Genomic DNA, 22849 nt, shown 5'->3' with positions numbered 1-22849 from the left:
CCAGGCTCCATTCCCTTATTTATAGTAATCTATTGCTTTTAGGCCTAATTTATTCTTTACTATTAAACTTTAATGCATGACTTCTGAATAACTTCTAGCACCCACCTGCCTTGCTGTTATGCATTTCTACTTATGTGTCAACTTTCTTCTACTTAGTGCTCCTTCTTGGGACAAGGAGGGAACCAGTGCTGCTGATACAGAAGAAAAGACTGACTCCTCTGTTCTATTCTAACTCCTTTTATTTGTCTGAACACTCCCACCTTACTTAAATAAGTATCCTTTCTGTAGTACCTGTTTGAATTGAAGTAGCAAAATGAAGAACTTGACTAGTTTCAAATTTGTTTTTCAAATTGTTAACAGCAATGAATGCTTTCTCTTTGTATTCTCTACAGTGGCTTTGTCTATGGGCTCCCTATCAGTTTTTTAAACCAACTATTTAGACCAAACATAGTGACCACATCTATGTGCCCACCTTTCACATTCAGAGACACAGCTGTCTATTGTGTTTGCTACCCTTGATAGCTACATCAAGGATCTACTGGAGGTATCCACTACTACTACAAAAAGAGAAGCAATCATATTTTTCCTTAGAAATCATGCATACCTTATCATTGTTTTAGAATTCTAAGATCAACTCGTTGCTGCAATTCCTTTGCTCCGAAGCTTTTCTCAATAGAAATACAGTCCAGGTTATTGTTAAATCCATGTATGAGAATCAATATCTTCATTACACAAGCATGCAAAGTGGTAAATCTGAATTAGAGTTGACATGAGTTAAGATAGCCAAAGAGTAATTTTGTTAGGCTCAAATTATTGCATGAGATAGCAGAAGACTTGCAATTGCTTAGCTGATCTTTACTTAAACTTCTCTGGATACACTGACAAAGTCCAGCTAACATTCAGCATCAATGTGACAATTGCTAAGGGAAAAAAAAAAACAAGTGCTGCTACAGAAACACAATATTCACATGGTACATACTTTGGTACATACTTTTCTTTTTAAGAAATCACTTGAAATCACAGTTGAAAACCAGTATCTCAGCGTAGATTTCCTTGCTTACTTGGGGGGGGGGCCACAGCATCCCAAGTCACCAGTAATAGGTTAAAAGTTAAAAATACTATCAGTAAGATTATTGAGGATTATTCAAGCTTTATTTTGGTATACAATCAAGGCATAGTATTTTTTTTTTAGATCCCAATTCTGACCAGTCCTTGAACCAGTCAGTTTAAAAAAGCTAACAAAAGAACAATGACACTTATCAATTGCTGACATGTCATGAAGTAAATGGGAATTGCACTCTATGAGGAAAACTGCACAAGTTGATGACTGATGAACATCCAAACTCAATATGCCACAATCATGTTTTTCTCTACCAAGTGCTCCAACAAAGAATTTACAGACAATTTTGATAAAAATCTTGACTTCTTACAGAATTTACTAAGCTTGCTTACCATCTGTGTGATAAACTTCTACTTTAGCAGGTAAGAGAGGAAGAATTTTACAATCTTGAAGAAACAGCATCCAATTTCTTATTAGACTTGTAACACTGACAGTCACATTTCAGAAAACTTAAGAATATGCTATTTTAAATGTTGGATTATAACTACCATTTCTATCTTTTGTCTTCTTTTATGTCAACACAAAATACTTAAAGATTTTTCACTTATTCTAAAGCAGCCAGGACTGCTGACATAATTTGCAATTGCAAAGATTCCCTTGAAGCAAAGTATACAGAGGACAGCATTTATTATTTTTATAAATAATTGATGCTTCACTTTCTTCACAGGAGAAGTTATGTTAGAAATCTCCAGATGACTGTATTTGTTCTTTCAGTAAAATAACTGTTTCTTCAGAACTTCCATTAAAAAGATCCATGTTTTTTCCACTACTAAGCTATTGGACTTATTTGGGTTTCCCACAACAGATATTTTCTCTCTTACCTGAAACTTCTTCTAATGAAAGGTTAAAAAAACCTCTCTCTGAAAACAGGTACTTCTAGATATATATTAACTACTTATTAACTACTATATTAACTACAATATATTAACTACTATGCTTATCTATAGTCCCCCAGAAGCCAAAACACTGTGCACAGTGTCAAGGTTAGACAGCTAATACACTTGAACATAAGCATTTCAAAACATTTCATTCTCAAATTCAGATAGTATACAGAAACATCCTAGACTATATACTGGCATGCTTAACTAACGTATACACTATTTTAATCCTAATTAACTTCAAAGTTTTTAATCAAAATTTATTATTATCCAGCATAATAGTGATTTTCCCTTTCCTTTAATCTAAGAAAGTAACGTCCTTGCATACCACTAAAATTACATTATTAAAACAAAGCCATTCAGCTTATAGAATCATAGAATAGTTAAGGTCGGAAGAGGCCCCTCAAAATCATGCTCAAAGCAGGGGCAGCTACAGCAAGGGAAGCTCTCTAGGCAACCAGTTCCAATGTTAAAATCACCCTCACAGTAAAAAAGTATTTTCTAATCTTTAAATGGAATTTCCTGTATTCCAATTTCTGTATTTCAATTTGTGCCCATTGCCTCCTCTCCTGTCAGTGGGCATCACGGAGAAGAGTCTGGCTCCCTCTTCTTCACTCCTTGTCTGTGTCTGGAAATGGTTTCCAGGATTAGCTGCTCTAGCACCTTCCCAGGGATCGAGGTGAGGCTGATTGGCCTGTAGTTCCCTGGGTCTCCCTTCTTGAAGGCAGGGGTGACATTTGCTTTCCTCCAGTCCTCAGGAACCTCTCCCAATCACTACGACCTTTCAAAGACCAATCAAGAGTGGCCTCGCAATGACATTGGCCAGCTCCATTAGCACTCATGGGTGCATCCCATCAGGTCCCATGGACTGTGTGCATTCAACTTGTTTAAATGTTCTCTAACCTAATCCTCCTCCACTGAGGACAAGTCGTCTTTGCTCCAGACTTTCCCTCTGGTTTCAGTAGCTGTGATTCCTGAAGGCTGGTCTTGCCAGGAAAGACTGAGGGGAAGGTGGCATTGAGTACCTCAGCCTTTTCCATGCCATTTGTCATCAAGTCCCCTGCCCCATTCAGCAGTGGGCCCATGTTTTCCCTAGACTCCCTTTTGCTGTTCATGTACTTGTAGAATCCTTTCTTGTTATCCTTCACGTCCCTTGCCAGATTCAACTCCAGGTGGACTTTGGCTTTCCTAACTCCATCCCTGAACACTCAAACAGTGACTCTGTATTCCTCCTGGGTCTTCTTTCCCTGCTACCACTTCTTATGCTTGAGTTTAGTCAGGAGCTCCTTGTTCATCCATGCAGGCCTCCTGCCACCTTTCCTTGATTTCCTGCTCGTTGGGATGGACCATTCTTGAGCTTGGAGGAGGTGATTCTTGAAAAAAAAATCAATGAGCTCTCCTAGACCTCTCTTCTCTCCAGGATCTTATTCCATGGGATTCTTCCAAGCAGATCCCTGAAGAGGTCAAAATCTGCTCTCTCGAAGTCCAGGGCTTTTTGCCTTGCTCCCTTCTCACAGAAGTTTTATTGTTTTATCCAGATTCCCCATGCTGCCCTGCTAATACAACTAAGACATGACCTGGAAAGACTAACTCCAGTTTCAGAGTTATTTTTGATGCCTGTTCAGTATTTGCACTCCCCTTTAACACTCATAAAAATGATAGCAAAAGTGTGAGCAGTAACACAGACAATTTTAACAGCTTCATCTTTTCTATTTACTGCAATTCTAACATGTGATACAGTATACTATAACTTCAAACACTGCCCCAAGCTAATAACTTACCTTGCACTGGCTTCAAATGTTTAAGATGAAATTTAAGTTTTGTGAACATATAAGCTCAGTTTTAACCCAATTTACTTTTCCATAAGATTAGCACTAGATAAACACCTTGTCCAAATACTATTTTTTTAGGCTTATATTAACTGCTGTTAAGATAACTATCTGAAAAAGTAGTACCCATATTCCAGATTAAAAGCACTGGCTAAACATAGTTTAGTTGAGTACTTACTGAATACTGGCCAAATTTGAAATAAGAAAATATACTCAAATTCAGACAAATGTACAAGTGATAAACTTGTGCACCAAAAATCATGAAACAAATTTGTTCTTACATCTTTTGGAGCACCTGAGCCATCACAACCCCATTCGTTAAGTCTTCCACAGTCTGGCATGGTGTTTCAATGTTAAATGTCTGGATCTGAAGAGGAAGGGGAAAAAAAGAAGTTATTTTCTTCTTTTACTTTTGAAAACCTTTTGGTGCTTATTTTATTTGCTGTTGTTACTTAGAATAAAAAAGTACACATTTATTGTATGAGTAGAGAGGTAGAAAATCTTAGATTGAATGGCAATCAGTAAAACAAACTGGAGACATTGCTTAATAGCTTTATTTTTGCAACCAAAGATATTGCAAACTCAGCTATACTCAACTATAGCATATTTCTAACAAAGGGATTTCTGAAAGCATTTTTTAACACACTGAAAAAGTTGGAAGTCAATGAGACTTGTGTTCTCCCATTTAAACATTCTGAAAATCCCATTTTCTCAGCATAATGTACATAAGAGAACTGGTTAAAAACAAAACAAAATAAAAAAAACAAAACAACACAACACTGATCACTCAGAGCTCCTACATGTTCCAGAGAGACGTACTCCAAACCTAACTCCTCTATAATATGAGATGGAAAAAAACATAATTCTTTGAGTACTAGAAGGTCTTTACGCTGCTAGTTTTCCAAATATTTTGAAGCACTCAGTTATTACAGTAACAGACATTAAGGGCTGTATACAAAAGAGTTTCTGGTCTGTAGATGGAGGTTAAGATACAAGATGCAAGCACTGCTAATTCAGAAGCATGGAAAGGGAATGTCAAGGATCATATATATATGATGACCTAGGGCCTGATGGGATGCACCCACGAGTGCTGAGGGGAGCTGACAGATGTCATTGCAAGGCCACTCTCGATAATCTTTGCTTGATCACGGTGACTGGGAGAGGTGCCTGAGGACTGGAGGAAAGCAAATGTCACTCCTATCTTCAAGAAGGGCAGGAAGGGGGACCCAGGGAACTACGGGCTGGTCAGCCGCACCTCCATCCCTGGGAAGGTGATGGAGCAGCTAATCCTGGAAACCATTTCCAGGCACATTAAAGACATAAAAATCATCAAGAGTAGTCAGCATGGCTTCAGGGTATTTATATAACAAAAACCCAATAGAGCAATTGTGATGATAAAATGAAAATACAGTATACAATAGGTAATTTTTGAATAGCCTGAGCCTAAATCAACACTTCTTTCTGAGCTTTCATCTACTTAATCATACTTTGAAATAATTTGTCCAAATTCCTTTTCTTATTCTTTTTAAAAAAAAGATCATTGGCAATATTGTCAATTGCAAATATACTACAATTTTCTTTATGCACATTCACGTTTTTTAGGACACATACATACACACCTCACCAAGCAGTGATGAATTTCAGAAACACCACAGAAAAAAACTGTCTTTTAAAACCAGAAACATGTCATAGAACAAAATATTGAGAACAGAGTTTACAAGAGGTGAACCACTAGTTTACCCTTCGGAGCGTCAAATTCTAAAAACCTATGTCTCTACTTGCCAACTCTACGGGGTTGTGTCAGCTTAAAAAAGAAGTAGAAAAGAAGCAGTAAAATTTTGCAAATGTGGAAAAAGAAATGGCACCAGAGAAACAGTGAAACTGGGTTTGATGCTGCCAGAAGTGGCCCTGCTGGCATCGCAACCTCCACCTAGGCCTAGCAAAGCAGCCTCCTCCCTCATGAGTAGCCTGCATCCAGCTACTGGGCTGCAGTACAGGGTGCACCAAGTAGGGGTCCACCCCTCGGGGTGCAAAGGTGACCTCTTCGGAGGCTTTCTCACTGGCATGTGCATTAGCAGATTGTAGGAAGCAGCATGGGCACACCTAAAGGTGCAGCACCCGCATGTTCCACAAGAGGAGTGTGCAAGTAGGGTAACCCACTGTCCTGGTTCCGGCTGGGACAGAGTTAACTTTCTTCCCAGTAGCTTAGGGGTGTGCTGTGTTTTGGGTTTGGTGTGAAAGGAGCGTTGATGGCCCATTGATGCTTTGGCTGTTGCTGGGTGATGCTTGCACCGGGGAGGGGAGCACAGCCGGGGTGGTTGACCCAGCTGGCCAATGGGGTATTCTATACCATGTGACATCATGCTCAGTATAAAAACCGGGGCGGGGGGGGGGGCTCCCCCCCCCCCCCCCAGTTCGTGACACACGTCGGTGAGCAGTTGCATTGTGCATTGCCTGCTTTGTATATTCTGCTATTGTTGTTGTTCTCATTGTTATTATTACTGTTCTACTTCGTTTTATTTCAATTATTAAACTGTTTTTATCTCAACTCAGGAGTTTTCCTACTTGTGCCCTCCCGATTCTCTCCCCCATCCCACCGGAGGTGGGGGGTGAGCGAGCGGCTGCATGGGGTTTATTTGCTGGCTGGGGTTAAACCACGACACCCACACTACCAGAAGAGGAGGTGTGCTTGTTACCCTACACTGCCTTGGGGGGGGGGCTGTTAACTCTGTGTGTGCGTGTGCGATTAGTTTAGGAGTAGCAACAGAAGCATATTTAGAAATATGTAGGTGTTTATTAACATTTTGTAGGTGTTTAGTATTGTGGTTTATCTGTTGTATTATTGATATGGATTCTGAATGTATAGTCCAATTATTGCTGTTTAATCATGTATTGTTAATAAATCAATAAAACACTTTGATCCTCATGTGATTTAAATCATGTGAGTTGAAAAGTTTTTCCCTGCAACAATCCACAAAGTTTAATCTATCAAAAATAATGCAACTATTCTCTAAAAGCAGACATTGGTTTATGTGGCAGAAGAGCATTCAAACCCATTAAGAAAACCATTGTTATCACAGATGAAGACTGCCAGATTACTGGAAAACTGAACAGCACCAGAAAATTACACCCCATTTAACCCCTATTTAAACAATGTTTGACATGCAAAGGTGTATAGTTTTTATTTGACAGCATAAGGCAAAACAAAGTCCTTTAACTTCTTGGATAGAGTTTGGAGAAGAAAGCTTAGAAGACTAGTAGTTCAGATTTAAACACATTTCAAACATTATGTTAAAAAGCATAGATGAACACAGATAACAGTTGTGCCCCTGAAGAATAAAGAAGTCATTTGAAGCCCAGAACTCCACCTTGCAGTTATAGCTTAGATGAAAAGCACCATCTTTATTGACAGATGGAATAAAGAACTCTTCCCTCAAAGGTATTATGGTGGGTTAACCTTGGCTAAGGGCCAAATGCCCACCCAGCCACTCACTCCCCCTCCTCAGCAGGACAGGGGGAGAAACTAGGATGAGAAAGCTCGTGGGTTGAGATAAAGACAGGGAGATTGCTTACCAATTACGGTCACAGGCAAAACAGACTCAAATTGGGGAAAATTAATTTAATTTCATTTAATTTATTGCCAATTAAAATAGATTCGGGTCATGAGAAACAAAGACAAACGTTAAAACAACACCTTTCCTCCCCCCTTTCTCATGCCCAGCTTTACTTCTTCACTCCAGACTCCTCCCCCCCTCAAGCAGCACAGTACATAACAGTTTCTCTCTGCCGCTCCTTCCCTCTCACACTTTTCCCCATAATAAAGCTAAGAATACCTTCTTGCCTGTGGCAAACAATCTCCCTCAAAGCTTTATCTTATGTAACCCTAGAACAGAGGAAAGGCTATGCCCCATTAAATGCTCTGCAAGTCTGAAATATGCAAAATACAGACTTTAATTTCCCAGATCTTCTAATACACCAGAAACATAAACAATGTGAATACACACTTGCTGTCCAACTTGGATATCTAAATTCAGTTCCCAGACAGTCTTAGCTCCCAACAGTCAATGAGACCTCCACAAAGAATATACAGTACTAGTCAGAAGCTTAGTTAGATGGCACAAATAATACCCATGAGCTCCTTGGTGCAGATATGATATCACTCTCAGAAGAAAAAATGAAAGCCTACAACTTTGTGGTTGGTGATCAATGACTAGAACAAAGAGGCTTAGCTAGTCTCCTGCAATCCTGTCATTCACAAGAAACCAAAACAGGCGCTTAAAGTATAGGCTACACAGGAGACACACAAAGACCAAAAGTACTATAGCATAAAAAGTAAGGAAGTAACTGAAGAGGAAAGGAAAAACATAACTAGTGAATTCCAGCAACTTTGACTTATTTCACAAAGGGACCTTACAAAAAAAATTCACAAGTACCCTTCTTGAAGGATCAAAGTCTGTCAGGAGTTGCTTAGATGGCCTCTAGATCTCATATGAATGCAGGCAGATCCTTCCAGTTTGGAATGGGTACCGCATAGAAGACAAAAACACCACACTGAGGAAGTTTTTCAGCCAAAAGGGAGAAAGTCAAATAGAATAGTAAGGATTGATACCACATAGAGAGCTAGAAATACTTTCAAAATGGAAGTAGCCAAAAGAGAGGCCTTGAACAGTATTTACAAAATGCCCACTTCATAGAGAGTTTTAACATCTCTACCAAGGAAATAAGCATCTAAATTCCTCTACCTGCAGAAAGTATTTTTATTTGGCCTTCAAGACAAGAAGAAAAGGAAAGTAGGTAAGGTACAACTCAATGGAGGCAACATACAACAGAATAACATACAACAGTTACCATGACAGGGGAGGGACAGTTGCTGACATCTCCATTGCAATCTGCTACAGAAGACCAGCCAGCATTGACCTCTTTGAGGAATCCTGCTGGTTAAATAGCAAGCGCTGAGCAACCTTCCCCAGTATTAGACCTTAGCTCTATGTTTGATAAAAATACTAAAAAACAACACACACTAAAAACAACACACTGAAAAGCCTGCAGTCATTCTTATTTCAGATATGGGCATATTACAGTGCAACTGCCACATGCATGTATGAAAACTCTCCAAGGTCTTCAGACATGGCCAGAAGATATAATTGAGTTCAAAACACTCCTGATGCAACACCCACAGCAAAGAACCTCAGTGTCTGTACCTTGATCAGTCATAAGTTTTAAACAGAAAAGATGCTGTGTACCTCTATTAGATATGCTGAAAGAATTTTAAAAACACAGCAGGTTTACTCCACAGCCACACTGTTCTAGACTGCTTTGGTTGCAATGTTGCTTTGGTACCTATACTGCATTGCCTAGAGCAGTCTCAGAAGAGGTTTTTGGGAAATTTTGTTTGGTAGGATACTAATTCTGCAATGACAGTGGGATGCAAACACTGCTAAGGCTTAGAACAATCAATTCTGATATGTTAGTAGTTGGGCTCCAGTCCCTTGCTCAGATTCACTCCAGTTGCTGCTACCCTGGCTGCCTCAAGAACCATCATGGCAAACTGCTGAAACAGCAGGAAACAAAAGCTCTCTCAGGTGTTTAAAATCCTGAAAAAAAATTATTCAGGAACTGTGGTGGTGCATTCACACACCCCCTTTCTTCCCTGGGCCACTTGTTGATCTGGGCCGCTTGTTGATCTCAGAAATTTCCATGAAACCTCGGCCTTGGTGTGTTGAAGTCTGGCAGTTGAGCGCTCCTTGACTGTATCAGAAACTCTGCATAGCTGAGGCTGGGAACATACTCCTACTGCCTGGCCCAGGTGTCCAGTAGAACAACACCGAAACCTTGAGAATTTTTTAGTAATTACCACCTGGGACTGTGGCCAGGATGGCAATTTACGGATGACTAAAGCCAACCATCTTGCGAACCTATAAACGGTGGTCCTGAGTGAGGCCCTTTGAGCTCTCCTGGACCGCAGCAGGCTGCACCCAGCATCTCCCTCTGAGTGGGACGCCTCTCAGAGCTTGCGATCTTTCAGGCCTGCGATATTCGGAGGACTGTCGGGTCCTGGGCTGAGTCCCTTTCGAAGCTCAACCCTTTCGCCCGTTGAGAGGGAATGCCTAGACATTCGATGCGAATATTTCTTCACTGAAATCGAGGGGAATTTTTAACAGGTATACCTTCTGTATATTTATATTTTTATATATATATATATATATGTTTCTCTGTGTGTGTGAATTGATAGTAAGCATAATCTGTAATTAAGTTGTGATTGTAGTAGACTTACTAACTCACTTAGCAAATATTGAATTAGTTAGTAATTAAGTGCTACTAAAGTTTGTTAATGATTAGTTGATAATTAAGTGTTGCTAAATTGTGAATGAAACCTAGACTGCTGCCAAACACATATAGTCCCTGAAATATAAACCCTTAGATGATTTTCCTTTATATGTTTCATCCGTGTAATAAGTAATAGAGTGAACCTTGCCATCGAATTCTGTTAGGTCGCACCTTTATAAATCTCTATTAAAATCACTTTCTGCTGATATCTTTGACGGTGATTTTTAAGCAGCCTCTAAACCACTCATTTGCAACAGGAACATATACAACAATGCTCTAAATCCAAGAGATAAATGAAATCGAGCAATGCCATAATAGAATCATAGAATGGTTGAGGTTGGAAGGGACCTCTGGAGGTCATCTTGTCCAACTCCCCTGCTCAAGCAGGGCCACCTAGGGCCGGCTGCCCAGGACCACGTCCAGACGACTTTTGAATATCTCCAAGGAGGGAGACTCCACAACCTCTCTGGGCAACCCCTTCCAGTGCTCAGTCATCCCCATGATGTAGTAGGTACAGTATCTACTCTTCCATACTGCTTGCTTCTGTAATTCTACTGTTCGCTTCTGTAATTCTAAACAATGAAGACTTGTTGCTTAGAAGTTAGGTAACTGGCAGGTGTTGTGTTTGCAGGTGTGTAGAATTGTAACTAGTCTAAATTGTGTATCCTGGAAGCATTGTTAGACTCTAGTGAAGAATAACCTTGGAAACTATAAACAAACGTGGTCCAAGCATGGCTCAGGGACAAATTGCGACCCTATAAGGTAAAGAGGAAATAAGTTCATGAAGAGTTTGCTACCCTGACGACCACCAGAGACCACCCGAGTCCCTCAAGGAGACCCTAAAGGCTTTAGTGCGCATGTGTTTAAGATGATGTAATATTATAATTAGTTCTCGGAAATGTAATGAATATGTAAAAGAGAAATTTAAAATATGTATGAGAAGCATGGATATAAACAGAAAGGTGACTAGACCAGGTGTGCTTGATTTGTGGCAAGTCCACCGAGCACCCAGGCCTGAATAAAACAATATCTCTCCTGAGCATGTGGAATTGGTTACTTGCACGCCAGGCACGAATCCGCTTTTCGGACAACAGTTTTTGGCACCCCAGATGGGACTGCTGTGAAGCCTTGCCCGGATCGACTTGCCGGCTCTCAGTGGGGAGACCCTGCTCTCTGGACTCCAGCGCGCACCGACCTTTTGATCGGGGACTCCGTGAGTATTCTCCCCGACCAGAGCAGGTGAGCGACTCAACGGTGCAACGCTAAGGTAAATGAGATATTGTTCTGGAGTATAAAATTGCGCATGCATTTGGTAAGGAATTGTGGCCAAAGGTAAAGAGGTATATTCATATGCGTTTGACAGTGACGACTGGAGTATATGAAATTGTGGCCAAAGGTAAAAAGGTATATTCATATGCGTTTGACAGTGACGACTGGAGTATATGAAATTGTGGCCAAAGGTAAAAAGGTACATTCATATACGTTTGACAGTGACGACTGGAGTATATGAAGTCGTGGTTAAGAACGTTCTTTTGGGGTAAAAATATGGGAACTCAACAGTCTAAAGTAACTCCTTGCTCTCCCCTTGGATGCATCATAAAACATTGGGGAAAATTTGGGGGAGATCCTTTGAGAAAGGAGAAATTAATTGAGTATTGTACTAGATGGTGGCCAATGTATAAATTAGAAGATGAGGTAAAATGGCCAGAATTGGGAACTCTACAATATAATACTATCTTGCAACTGATGTTATTTTGTGGACAACCAGAGTAAATGGGATGAGGTCCCTTATGTGGACTTGTTTTTTAGCTTGAGAAATGATCATGAGATTCGGAAGAAATGTAAACTTTTAGACTCAGATTCTAATGTAATGATGATGATGATGGAGGACAAGGAACCAAAAGCGCATTGTTGTTCTGCTTGTAGTATAGGAAAATGGTGTTTAAAACTAGGAGAAGAGGAAGAAGATATACAGATGTTGGTGGCACCGAGTAGAAATGAAAGTTCTGAAATTGGAGCAAGGGGAAGTAATACATTTAGTCCAATAGCTGGCAGAACTAGGACCCAGCAGGGGTCTGTTTTACTAGCACCCCTTCGTCAGGCTGTGGGCCCAAGGGGGGAACCCGTATTTGTGAAAGTACCTTTTACAACTTCTGACTTAATGAATTGGAAAGAACTAGCAGGGTCATATAGAGAAAATCCTGAAAAGATGTATAGATCCTTTAGGACAATTATTGAAAATCATAATCCAGATTGGCAAGATATTCAAATTCTTATAAATAATTTGCTTACTCCTGAAGAAAAGAGGGTAGTATTGGAAAAAGCTAATATGGAAAACAAAAGAATAAATGCAAGAGAAGGTCCTGCTCATTTTATGCCGACACAGGACCCAAATTGGAATCCTAATAGTAATGATGGGAAATTAATGATAAAACAGTATCAACAATTGATTTTATATGGAGTGAAAAATGGAATATCCCGTCCAAAGAATTTGGCAAAATTAACCCAGATAATTCAAGGGAAAACAGAAGACCCATCCACCTTCTATGAACGCTTATGTGAGGCAGCCAGAAAATGGACGGATTTAGACCCTGAAAGTGATGAGAACAGGGCAATATTCACTACTTTGTTTGTTGGACAAGCAGCCCCTGATATTCGAAAGAAATTGCAGAAAGTGGATGGCATTACAGGGATGACTATATCACAGTTGATTGAGATTGCCTATAAAGTATATAATAATAGAGAAGAAGAAGAAAAGAAAAACCAGGAGAAAGAAAAAATAAAAGATAGGAAGCAGAAAGCTGCTATTCTGGCAGCTGCTTTTGTGAATGCTCAAGGATGTGCTGAAGGTAGGGGAAGAAGATATTTGAAAGGTAGAGGCAGAGGGTATTTAAGGGGCAAAGGTAGAGGATGTGGAAATATATTTAGACAGTCTGCTCCAGTAGGGATCAATCAATGTGCTGCATGTAAGAAACAAGGACACTGGAAAAACAAGTGTCCAGAAAATAGAAAAGTTAATCAGCCACGACAGATTCCACCTGAAGCTGATCTGCTTATGATGGGAGGGGATTCTGAATGATGGGGACCAGGGGTAAAAGAAGATATTTTCCCAGCCGAGCCCCTGGTTCCAGTAAAGCTGGGAGATGAAGTAGTCAATTTTTTAGTGGACACTGGAGCAAAATATTCTGTTATAAATACATGTAAAGGACCAATGAGTAAATTTAATGTATCTATTGTTGGGGTCACGGGAAAGAAAGAGGTAAGGCCTTTTTTGAAACCTTTAAAATGTAAAATTGGAGGAAAAACATTGATGCATGAATTTTTATATATACCAGAATGCACCATGCCTCTCTTAGGATGGGATTTATTGAATAAATTGGGAGCACAAATCAACTTTAAAAAAGGAAGAATCCAAGTTCATTTTCCTGAAGCTAATGCCTGGCAAGCCCAAGTTTATTTATTACAGACAAACACAGAAGAATCTGAAGAAATTCCAGAAGAGATTAAAGATGCAGTTTACCCTTTTGTCTGGGCAACAGAAAAAACAGGAAGAGTGAAAAATGTGGAACCGGTAAAAGTTGAATTGAAAACAGGAGTTCGACCGGTAAGAAAGAAACAATATCCTATTAGTATAGAAGCCAGAAAAAGTTTAGAACCAATAATAAATAACTTTCTTAAATATGGACTTTTAAGAGAATGTCAATCTGATTACAATACTCCTATCCTTCCAGTGAAAAAGCCACATAACCAAGGATATAGGCTGGTTCAAGATTTAAGAGCAATAAATCAGTTAGTGGTGGACATTCATCCAGTAGTCCCTAATCTATATATGCTGCTAACAACTATCAATGAATCAAATGCATATTTCTCTGTTTTAGATTTGAAAGATGCTTTCTTTTGTATACCTCTGGAAGAAAACAGCCAAAAGATTTTTGCCTTTGAATGGGAAGATCTGTCGACTGGGAGGAGGACTCAGCTCTGCTGGACCGTGCTGCCACAAGGGTTTAAAAATAGCCCAACTATCTTTGGAGCAGCTCTGAATAAGGAACTGGAACAGTGGTCTGGTAAGGAAGATCAAATCACCCTCCTTAAGTATGTTGATGACATCCTATTGGGAGCAGATACTATTGAAATCTGCAAAGAAAAGACTGTTAGCCTCCTAAATTTTTTGGGAATGGCTGGGTACAGGGTGTCAGAGAAGAAAGCACAAATTGCAAAACAAACTGTAATTTATTTGGGGTTTGAGATTTCCCAAGGACAACGAAGATTGGGAAATGATAGAAAAGAGGCCATTTGCAGGATGGCACCCCCTCAATCCAAAAGAGAGTTGAGAGGATTTCTAGGAATGGCTGGATGATGTCGCCTTTGGATTCCAAATTATGGTTTGATGGCAAAACCATTGTATGAGGCAACCAAAGGCCCTGAAGAATTGTTAGAATGGACTCCAGAGTGCCGAAAAAGTTTTGATGACATTAAACGGACTTTAATGAAAGCTCCAGCCTTAGGACTCCCAAATCTGACCAAACCCTTTGAGCTATTTGTTCATGAGAAGAGACATGTAGCTATGGGGGTTCTGACTCAACTTTTGGGAGATTGGAAAAGACCAGTGGCTTACTTTTCTAAACAATTAGATAAAGTAATCTCAGGATGGCCTAGCTGCTTGCGGGCAGTTGCGGCAACGGTTCTTATCATTCAGGAAGCTAGAAAATTGACATTGGGACAGAAAATAACGGTTCACATCCCGCATATGGTACTTGCAGTACTGGAACAAAAAGGACATCATTGGCTTACCCCTAGTCGCTTGTTACAATATCAAGCTCTGTTAGTGGAACAAGATGATATCGCCTTGAAAGTAAGTGCAATTTTAAACCCTGCTTCTTTAATGCCAAGTGAAAAAGAAAGTGGTCCTAATCATGATTGTTTACAAGTTATCGAACAGGTATATGCCAGCAGGCCAGACCTGAGAGATGTCCCTCTCCAGATGCTGGATGAAGAATTATTTACTGATGGAAGCAGCTTTGTTGTGAAAGGAGAAAGGAGGGCTGGCTATGCCGTGGTAACTTTAACTGAAGATCGAGAAGTAAAAGCATTACCTCCAAATACATCCGCCCAGAAGGCAGAGATCATAGCTTTGACAAGAGCTTTAAATCTGGCTAAAGGTAAAAGAGTTAATATTTATACAGACTCTAAATATGCTTTTGGAGTTGTTCATGCCCATGGAGCGATATGGAAAGAGCAAGGACTTTTGTCTGCCAGTGGTTCACCTATAAAGTATGGAGCAGAGATTTTAAATTTATTAGAAGCTGTACAGAAACCTAAAGAAGTTGCAGTAATTCATTGTAAAGCACATCAAAAGGGGAATTCAAAAACAATACAAGGAAATCGAAAGGCAGATGAAGCTGCCAAGCGTGTAGCGCTAAGTTCCATCAAAAGAAATTCATCTAGAATCCCCAAATTATAACGAAAAAGAAAATAAGTGGGCTGAACTATTACAATGCAAAAAGAATGATCAAGGATGGTGGATAACTTCACATGGACAATGTATAGTAACCCCCGAAATTATGAGAAAACTGATGGTCAAAACCCATACTGAGACACATATGGGAGCAGAAGCAATGGTTGAATCGGTAAAAAGATATGCAATAGGGACTAAAATGTTATTGATTGCTAAAAGTGTGAGTAATAAATGTGAGATTTGTCTTAGGAATAATCCGAAAATACAAATCTGACCCCCTCCTGGAGAGGTAAGGAGAGGCATAACTCCCGGTGAGTATTGGCAAATAGATTTTTCAGAATTACCAAGGTGCAATCAATACCGATATTTATTGGTATTGGTAGATACCTTCTCTGGATGGCCAGAAGCTTTCCCGTGTCGAACCAACAAGGCAAAAGAGGTAACAAAACACTTATTAAAGGAAATTATTCCAAGATTTGGAGTCCCTTTAGGGATATCCTCGGACAGAGGTCCACATTTTGTGGCGGAGGTTATTAAGAATATGAGTAAGACACTAGGAATCAAGTGGGATTTGCATGCCCCTTGGAGGCCACAATCTAGTGGACAAGTAGAAAGAATGAACCAAACATTAAAGAGACAGATTTCTAAGATATGTCAGGAAGCTCAGTTGAAATGGATCGAAGCTTTACCACTTGCCTTGTTAAGAATTAGGGTGACCCCGAGAGCTAGAGAAAAAATAAGTCCATTCGAAATTCTGTATGGTAAACCTTACAATGTTAATCTAACAGGAAGATCTGAACAAATGCATGTGATAGGGGAAAAAGTATTAACTGAGTATCTCTTGTCTTTGAGTAAAGTGTTGAGTTCTTTACACAAGTATGTTCTTTTGAAGACACCTTTACCTCTTGAATTTCCAGTACATTCATTCAGTCCAGGAGATCAAGTTTACCTGCGAACGTGGAAGGACGACCCCCTTGGAGAAAAGTGGAAGGGACCCTTTCAAGTGTTATTGACAACAAACACTGCTGTAAAATTAGAAGGAATAGATTCTTGGATTCACTACACTAGAATAAAGAAAATACCTCCTAGATTGTGGACATCTATACCTAAAGGACCATTGAAGTTAACTTTAAGGTGTACTTGATGAGTCACCAGAAATGCTACTGAACTATTTGTAATAGTTAAATTTTTACTGTTAGAAGAGGAATCAAATTATTTAGAAATTGAGGTTTAGAAGTAAATATGTGGAGTTTGTTGATATTAGTTATGACGATCAGTAAAGCTGAATCCCAATTTTTATTGCCAAAATGGGACAGAAATCGAAATATCTGGGAGCTTTTAGCCCGAGAAGTAACCAACATGTCTTCTTTTTGTATTGCAGCAGAGAATTCAGTAGGAGGAATGTACAGTTCTTGCCTTGTAGGAATACCAACTCCTCTAGAATTGATAAAGAACTACACGATGTTTCAGAGCTTTGACATCAAGTTAACTTACCATAGTATTTATAGTCTGGGAAAAACAACTAGATCCAAGGAGAGAGGGATGTTAAGAGTTAAGGTACGAGGAACACTCCCAGCTGGACATTGTGTTAAGTTTGTAAATTGTACTTCTAAATGTGAAAATTTAACACGTTTGCAACCCCCTTTGAGGTGTAACTCTACTCATCTTCTGAGTTATGCCTGGGCCCATACTAAATTACCCCTTGGATGGTTTTTATTATGTGGGCGAATAGCATATTCTTATATCCCAGCAAATGTAACAGGAGGTCCATGTTCAATTGGGAGGATGGCTCCGTTGCTGATAAATAAAAAGGACTTAGAACATAGTGAACAAGCTAAAAGGAGTGTACACCAAGTATCAGAAGATTGTGACTCGCAAGTCACCTTATACAGTTCAAGTGAAATGTCAGCTGCAGCTATCCTAGCGCCCGGAGTTGGAGTAGCCATGAATTATCACACCATAAGAAGAATTACTTGTGCTTTAGTTAAAGATATAAATTATACTTCTCAGGCACTTTCAGCTATTGGCATGGAAATGACACAAATAAGAGAAGCTACTCTTGAGAACAGGGCTGCAATTGATTATTTACTTTTAAGACATAATCATGGTTGTGAAGAGTTTAAAGGTATGTGTTGTTTTAATTTAAGTGATAATTCACAGTTAGTTGAGAAAAAAATTCAACAATTGAAGAATTTAGCATCTGGATTTAAGGAACGAGAAGGGTTAGACCTTTCTTGGTTATTTTCGTGGCTTCCAAATTTGAATTGGCTCAGGCAATTGTTTTTATTTGCGATACTGATCGTCATTTTAGTTATAATTACTTGTTGTATGATTCAATGTATGTCTTTTTGTAGACCAAATGCTTATAAGTAAATGGTGTGAGACTCATGATGCTTAACATCATAAGTCTCAAAGGGGGGAATTGATGTAGTAGGTATAGTTTGTTCATTTTGCAATTTCGAACATTGTATACTGTTCTCTTCGTTTCTGTAATTTTAAAACAATGAAGATTTGATGCTTAAAAAATTAGGTATTGTGTTTGCAGGTGTGTAGTATTGTTAGACTCTAGTAAAGATTAACCTTAAAATCAAGAACCATAAATGAACGTGATCCAGACGTGGCTCGGAGACAAACCTCGACCTTAGAAGGAAAGAAAGGAACAGGTTCACGAAGAGTTCACTACCCTGCCGACCACCAGAGACCACTTGAGACCCTCAAGAAGACCCCAAAGACTTTAGTGCGCATGTGTCTAGGATGATGTAATATTATAATTAGTTCTTGGAAATTTAATGAATATGTAAAAGAGAATCTTAAAATATGTATGAGAAGCATGGATATAAGCAGAAAGGTGACTAGACCAGGTGTGCTTTATTTGTGGCAAGTCCACCGAACACCCAGGCCTGAATAAAACAATATCTCTCCTGAGCGTGTGGAATTGGTTACTTGCACGCCGGGCACGAATCCGCTTTTCGGACAACATCACCAGTGCTGAGTAGAGGGGAAGGATCACCTCCCTCGACCTGCCGGCAATACTTTGCCTGATGCATCCCAGGATACCATTAGCCTTCTTTGCTGCAAGGGCACATTGCTGGCTCTTGTTCAACTTGGTGTCCACCAGGACCCCCAGGTCCTTTTCTGCCAAGCTGCTTTCCAGCTCGGTGGCCCCCAGCATGTACTGGTGCCTGGGGTTGTTCCTCCCCAGGTGCAGGGCTTTGCACTTCCCCTTGTTGAACTGCATGAGGTTCCTGTCAGCCCATTTCTCCAGTCTGTCCAGGTCCCTCTAGATGACAGCCCAACCCTCTGGCATATCAGCCACTCCTCCCAGTTTTGTGTCATCTGCAAACTTGCTGAGGGTACACTCTGCCCCATCAGCCAGATTTTTAATGAAGATGTTAATAGAATCACAGAATGGTTGAGACTATAACAGAACCCAAATAATTAACATAACCCAAAACGGTGAGGGGAGTATTAAAAAATAAAACCAAAACATTTATAGGTAAAGTGTCTTGCTCTGGTTTAAAGATATCAAATATAGTAATCTCAGGCATGCAATATATGAGACTTGAGGGATATTCTCATCGATCAAAAGCACAGGTTGTCAGAGAGGAGCAATTTCAGGTCATCTATATCAATGCCAGGAACACAATTTAGGTTGAATAATTTCTCAGACCTCTTTGCAAAGCCTTATCTCCTCAAAACATTGACAAACCAGTTGAAGTACTTCATTATGGATGTGAATTTCTTTTACAAGCAATCCAGGAGGTTAAACCAGTTCTTAAGAACAAACAATTTTTCCAGCAAAATACATCTCAGATGACCGGTCTTTTCTAAGTTGTAACAGCTCTTTTGCCATCTAAATGAACAGTTTCCCAAGAATCATTATGGGACTTGAGGGAAGAGCCAGACAAAGAAAAGTTTTATTTATTTATATTACCCATTTCACTCGAGACTAAAAAAACCTCAAGGTCTGTTTTGCAAGTTTCATGTCTTGCAATTTAAGGAGAGATGCATCTCAGCCGATCAAGTGTAAAACCAGCTCAGCCAAAACAGTTTTTAAATCCAGGTAGGGCCAGAACAAAAGCTAATTCTGAATCACCTTTTTTTTTTAAATTGAACTGAGCCATTTTCAAAGCCACATTCACACAAAAATATTAAAATGACTAAAATAGCAAAAAAACCCCACACATTCACCTAAGAAACACAACTGTGTTGACTAATTCTAATGCCATTTAAGAATTATTTACAAATATTTCTGCTAACCAAAAACAGAAGAAGCTAGGTCAGCATGCAAAGAATGGGGAAAAAAATGTAAAGGGCATAGATTAGTTGGAATATTTAAATAAACGGTCTATGGGATGCTAGACTTCAGGGATACTGCTTGGTCCATCTCTATGGACCACTTCTACAGAGATGGACAAGGATCCATCTGCACAGATGCAATTTCATGATCAAGGAGTGTAAATACTTACTATTGCTTAAGAATGATCACATGTCCAAGTACATAATTCCTACAGATGGACAATGCCATAGAGCAGAATTAACATTTCAAACTTTCCCGTTCTTTCCTGTTCCTTGTCCCAAGATGATTTTTTTTAATGGTTCAGATTTGTAAAAATAGTTCAAAAGTAACAATAAAATTTACCACTGAACAAACCGATTGCCTCATCTTCAAATTTGAAACATGGCAGGGACAATCACTAGTTGGTTCCAATACTTTTCAGTGCCATGCAAGGAAAAAAGAAAAAAAAATTTTTTTCCTAACAGTTCACAAGCAAATTTCATCTAGATATATTGGTCCTCATCCCCTCCACAAACAAGAACTGTTATTTTATTTTACTTCATTTTTTATCAGTGCTATCCCAACTTCTACTGGACCTGAGCACACGCAGAAGTTGAGCAAGACAATAGTCCTTTAGAATACATATAGAGCATTGTTTCATATAATATTTAGCGGTACAGAGAAGCCTCCCCTCCCCCAAAGAAGCCTTTGCCTCTAACTATGCATTTTGTTAGTCCTCTAGCTAGTTAGCAAATACTTTAATGTTATGAAATATTTTTTAGCATTTCTGAAATTTTATTTAAATTAGTTTAAAACCAAATTTGAACAGCATATTTTAAATAACTGTCAGACTATTTCTAGTCCTAAAATCTCTTTAAGAATTATTGACACAGACTTTCATATAGCAGCTTTGCTCTAACAACACAAAGATATTTTAATCAAACCTAAAATTGGATAAGAAGTAGGATCAACAGATCAGATCACTCTTAACAGACCACTACGATACAAGAGAAAAATAAATAATTACAGTAGCTCACAAGGATATTGGTTGCATGCAGATGATGGGAAGCACAGCAAGAGTTAATTTGTAGGTTATTTGAAAAGTTAAAGAGCCAAGAAGCAATTTGGGACTGGAGGGGGAGGAGAGGGGAAGCATACATAAAACAACTAAAGCAGGAGCACATGGATGCTAGCAACACATAGCAACAGGTCTCTTTCTATCACCCCCTTGTAAACCTTCCTTCCTTGTACCAGTCTTAAAACAAGCCTCTCACTTGGCTTTTCTTTCCCAGGGTTCATACACACGTATGCTTCCTCATGAAGCTCAGCAGTACTCTCATGTCTTCTCCAACATCTGTGGGGGAGGAGAGGGAAAAAAATCATAGAGAGCAAAAAGGAGGACAAATAGCAACCTTGGTTAAGACACAAAAATTAGCAGGAATGCAAATGAAAGAGAGACCCTGATGCAGCTAGGGCATAATATAAACATATCTTCCCATAAAATTCAGTCTTGTGTACATTCCAAGCTACCCACTCCCTTTTAACAGGTATTGGATGTCCCTTCCTTATCCACTTTGATTTTCACAGAGAAACCTAAACATCATTTTCATACCCCCAATAATTTTCATGAACTTCACAGCTTACTCCAGCTCCCACCTTTTACAGGCTAAGTTTCTAAAAGCCAAATGAGTTATTGTTGAGAATAAACAGAAATGTTCCAGAATTTCATATAGTAGATATTTACTTGGCAATTTTCTTAATGTGTGTTTGGGAAGCCAATGATTCTAGACAGCTAAACCAGCAAGTCAACTGCTAATGAAATGACAGTTTCACAATTATGTTACAGTTACACAGGTATGTTCCATGTCTCAAAATGCAGAGTAGCTGCAAACACAGGTTCAATGTCTGGTAAGTTCTGGCTGTTCTGTGAGTAAAAGCACACCATGAAGCTACTGATGCATGCAGTCCAGGTCGAACGCAGGCAACGGTTAGGAAACACAGCACAAGAACTTCGCAGCCACGAACAGGACAGGCACAAGACATGAGAGGCCGGGGACACACAATCAAAGCAATGGATAACAACTTGCCCGCAAAGTCCAGGCACGCGACAGGAAGGAAATACACACCAGACTCTCCGACACACTGAAACCTGCTTACTCCTGTGCAGGCGCGCGCGGGGAGCAAGCTCCTTTGTTTTTCCCGGCAGAAGCAGAGTTAAGGCTATGGAGACCTCTACGTACGGAGGTTACGATTCCCCATTCCTCCCCCGGGCTTTGGTCAGGCGGGGCAGATCCACCGGGGCTCCGCCGACCCCAGGACTCAAACCCATCCGAGAGCGAGGATGTGTCCTGGGACGCAGGGACTGCGGTGATGGACAGAGACCCCGGAGCCACCCGTAGAGTCGCGGAGAGGAAGACCGGAGAGGGCGGACAAACATGCACCGCAACGAATGCCTCCAGCCAGACTACCTTGCTCCAGGCGAGGCGGCCTACTGGGCCCAGGCACTCACCCATGTAAGGAGGCTCTCCCCAAGCTCGGCCCGTTCTAGGCTTTCCACGTTGAACATAGTGGAGCACAGTGATCCTGCAGCCACCAAGGTAACTGTTATAGGCTAGATCAGTAGCCAAAGTGGTACTCGTCGCCTTTTCACCCCGTCTCAAGCCAGGCTGCAGTGCAGATAGGTCACTACGACCTACCAAAATCTGCCCGCTGGTTCCGCCTCCGTCACTACTACTACGTCACGCTAACGAGGGCGGGGCTAAAACTAGCAATTCAGTTATTGCAGTACTCCACAGAGAGAGGGTTACTTATCGCTCTCCTTTTGGTACTTAGGGAAAGGGGAGTTGGTGGCTCGGGATGTGGTATTGTCCGCTCGTCCGTTCGGAGGGTGAATCTGTCTTTTTCTCCGTTTACTGGGAAACCCTTTCCTTGGGCATGCGCCGTTTCTTTTTTTTCCGGTTT

At 40.1% G+C, this 22849-nt stretch overlaps 1 protein-coding gene across 1 annotated transcript in view; it reads right to left on the bottom strand.

Annotated features, from left to right (window-relative positions):
• Positions 1-22602, bottom strand: part of LOC142074831 (protein Hook homolog 3-like) — a 134030-nt gene extending 111428 nt beyond the window's left edge. Inside the window, exons 1-2 of the mRNA XM_075135727.1 lie at positions 22398-22602; positions 4109-4194 (exon numbers count right to left, since the gene is read on the bottom strand). Of these exons, the coding sequence (XP_074991828.1) occupies positions 4109-4194; positions 22398-22454 (143 nt within the window). The 5' untranslated portion in view covers positions 22455-22602. The remainder of the gene's footprint in view (positions 1-4108; positions 4195-22397) is intronic.
• Positions 22603-22849: the final 247 nt, after the last annotated feature.

Source organism: Calonectris borealis, chromosome W (genome assembly GCF_964195595.1).
Source record: "Calonectris borealis chromosome W, bCalBor7.hap1.2, whole genome shotgun sequence".
Classification (NCBI taxonomy): Eukaryota; Metazoa; Chordata; class Aves; order Procellariiformes; family Procellariidae; genus Calonectris; species Calonectris borealis.
The sequence above is the reverse complement of the archived record's forward strand: the minus strand, read 5'-3'. Positions and strand labels throughout refer to the sequence as shown.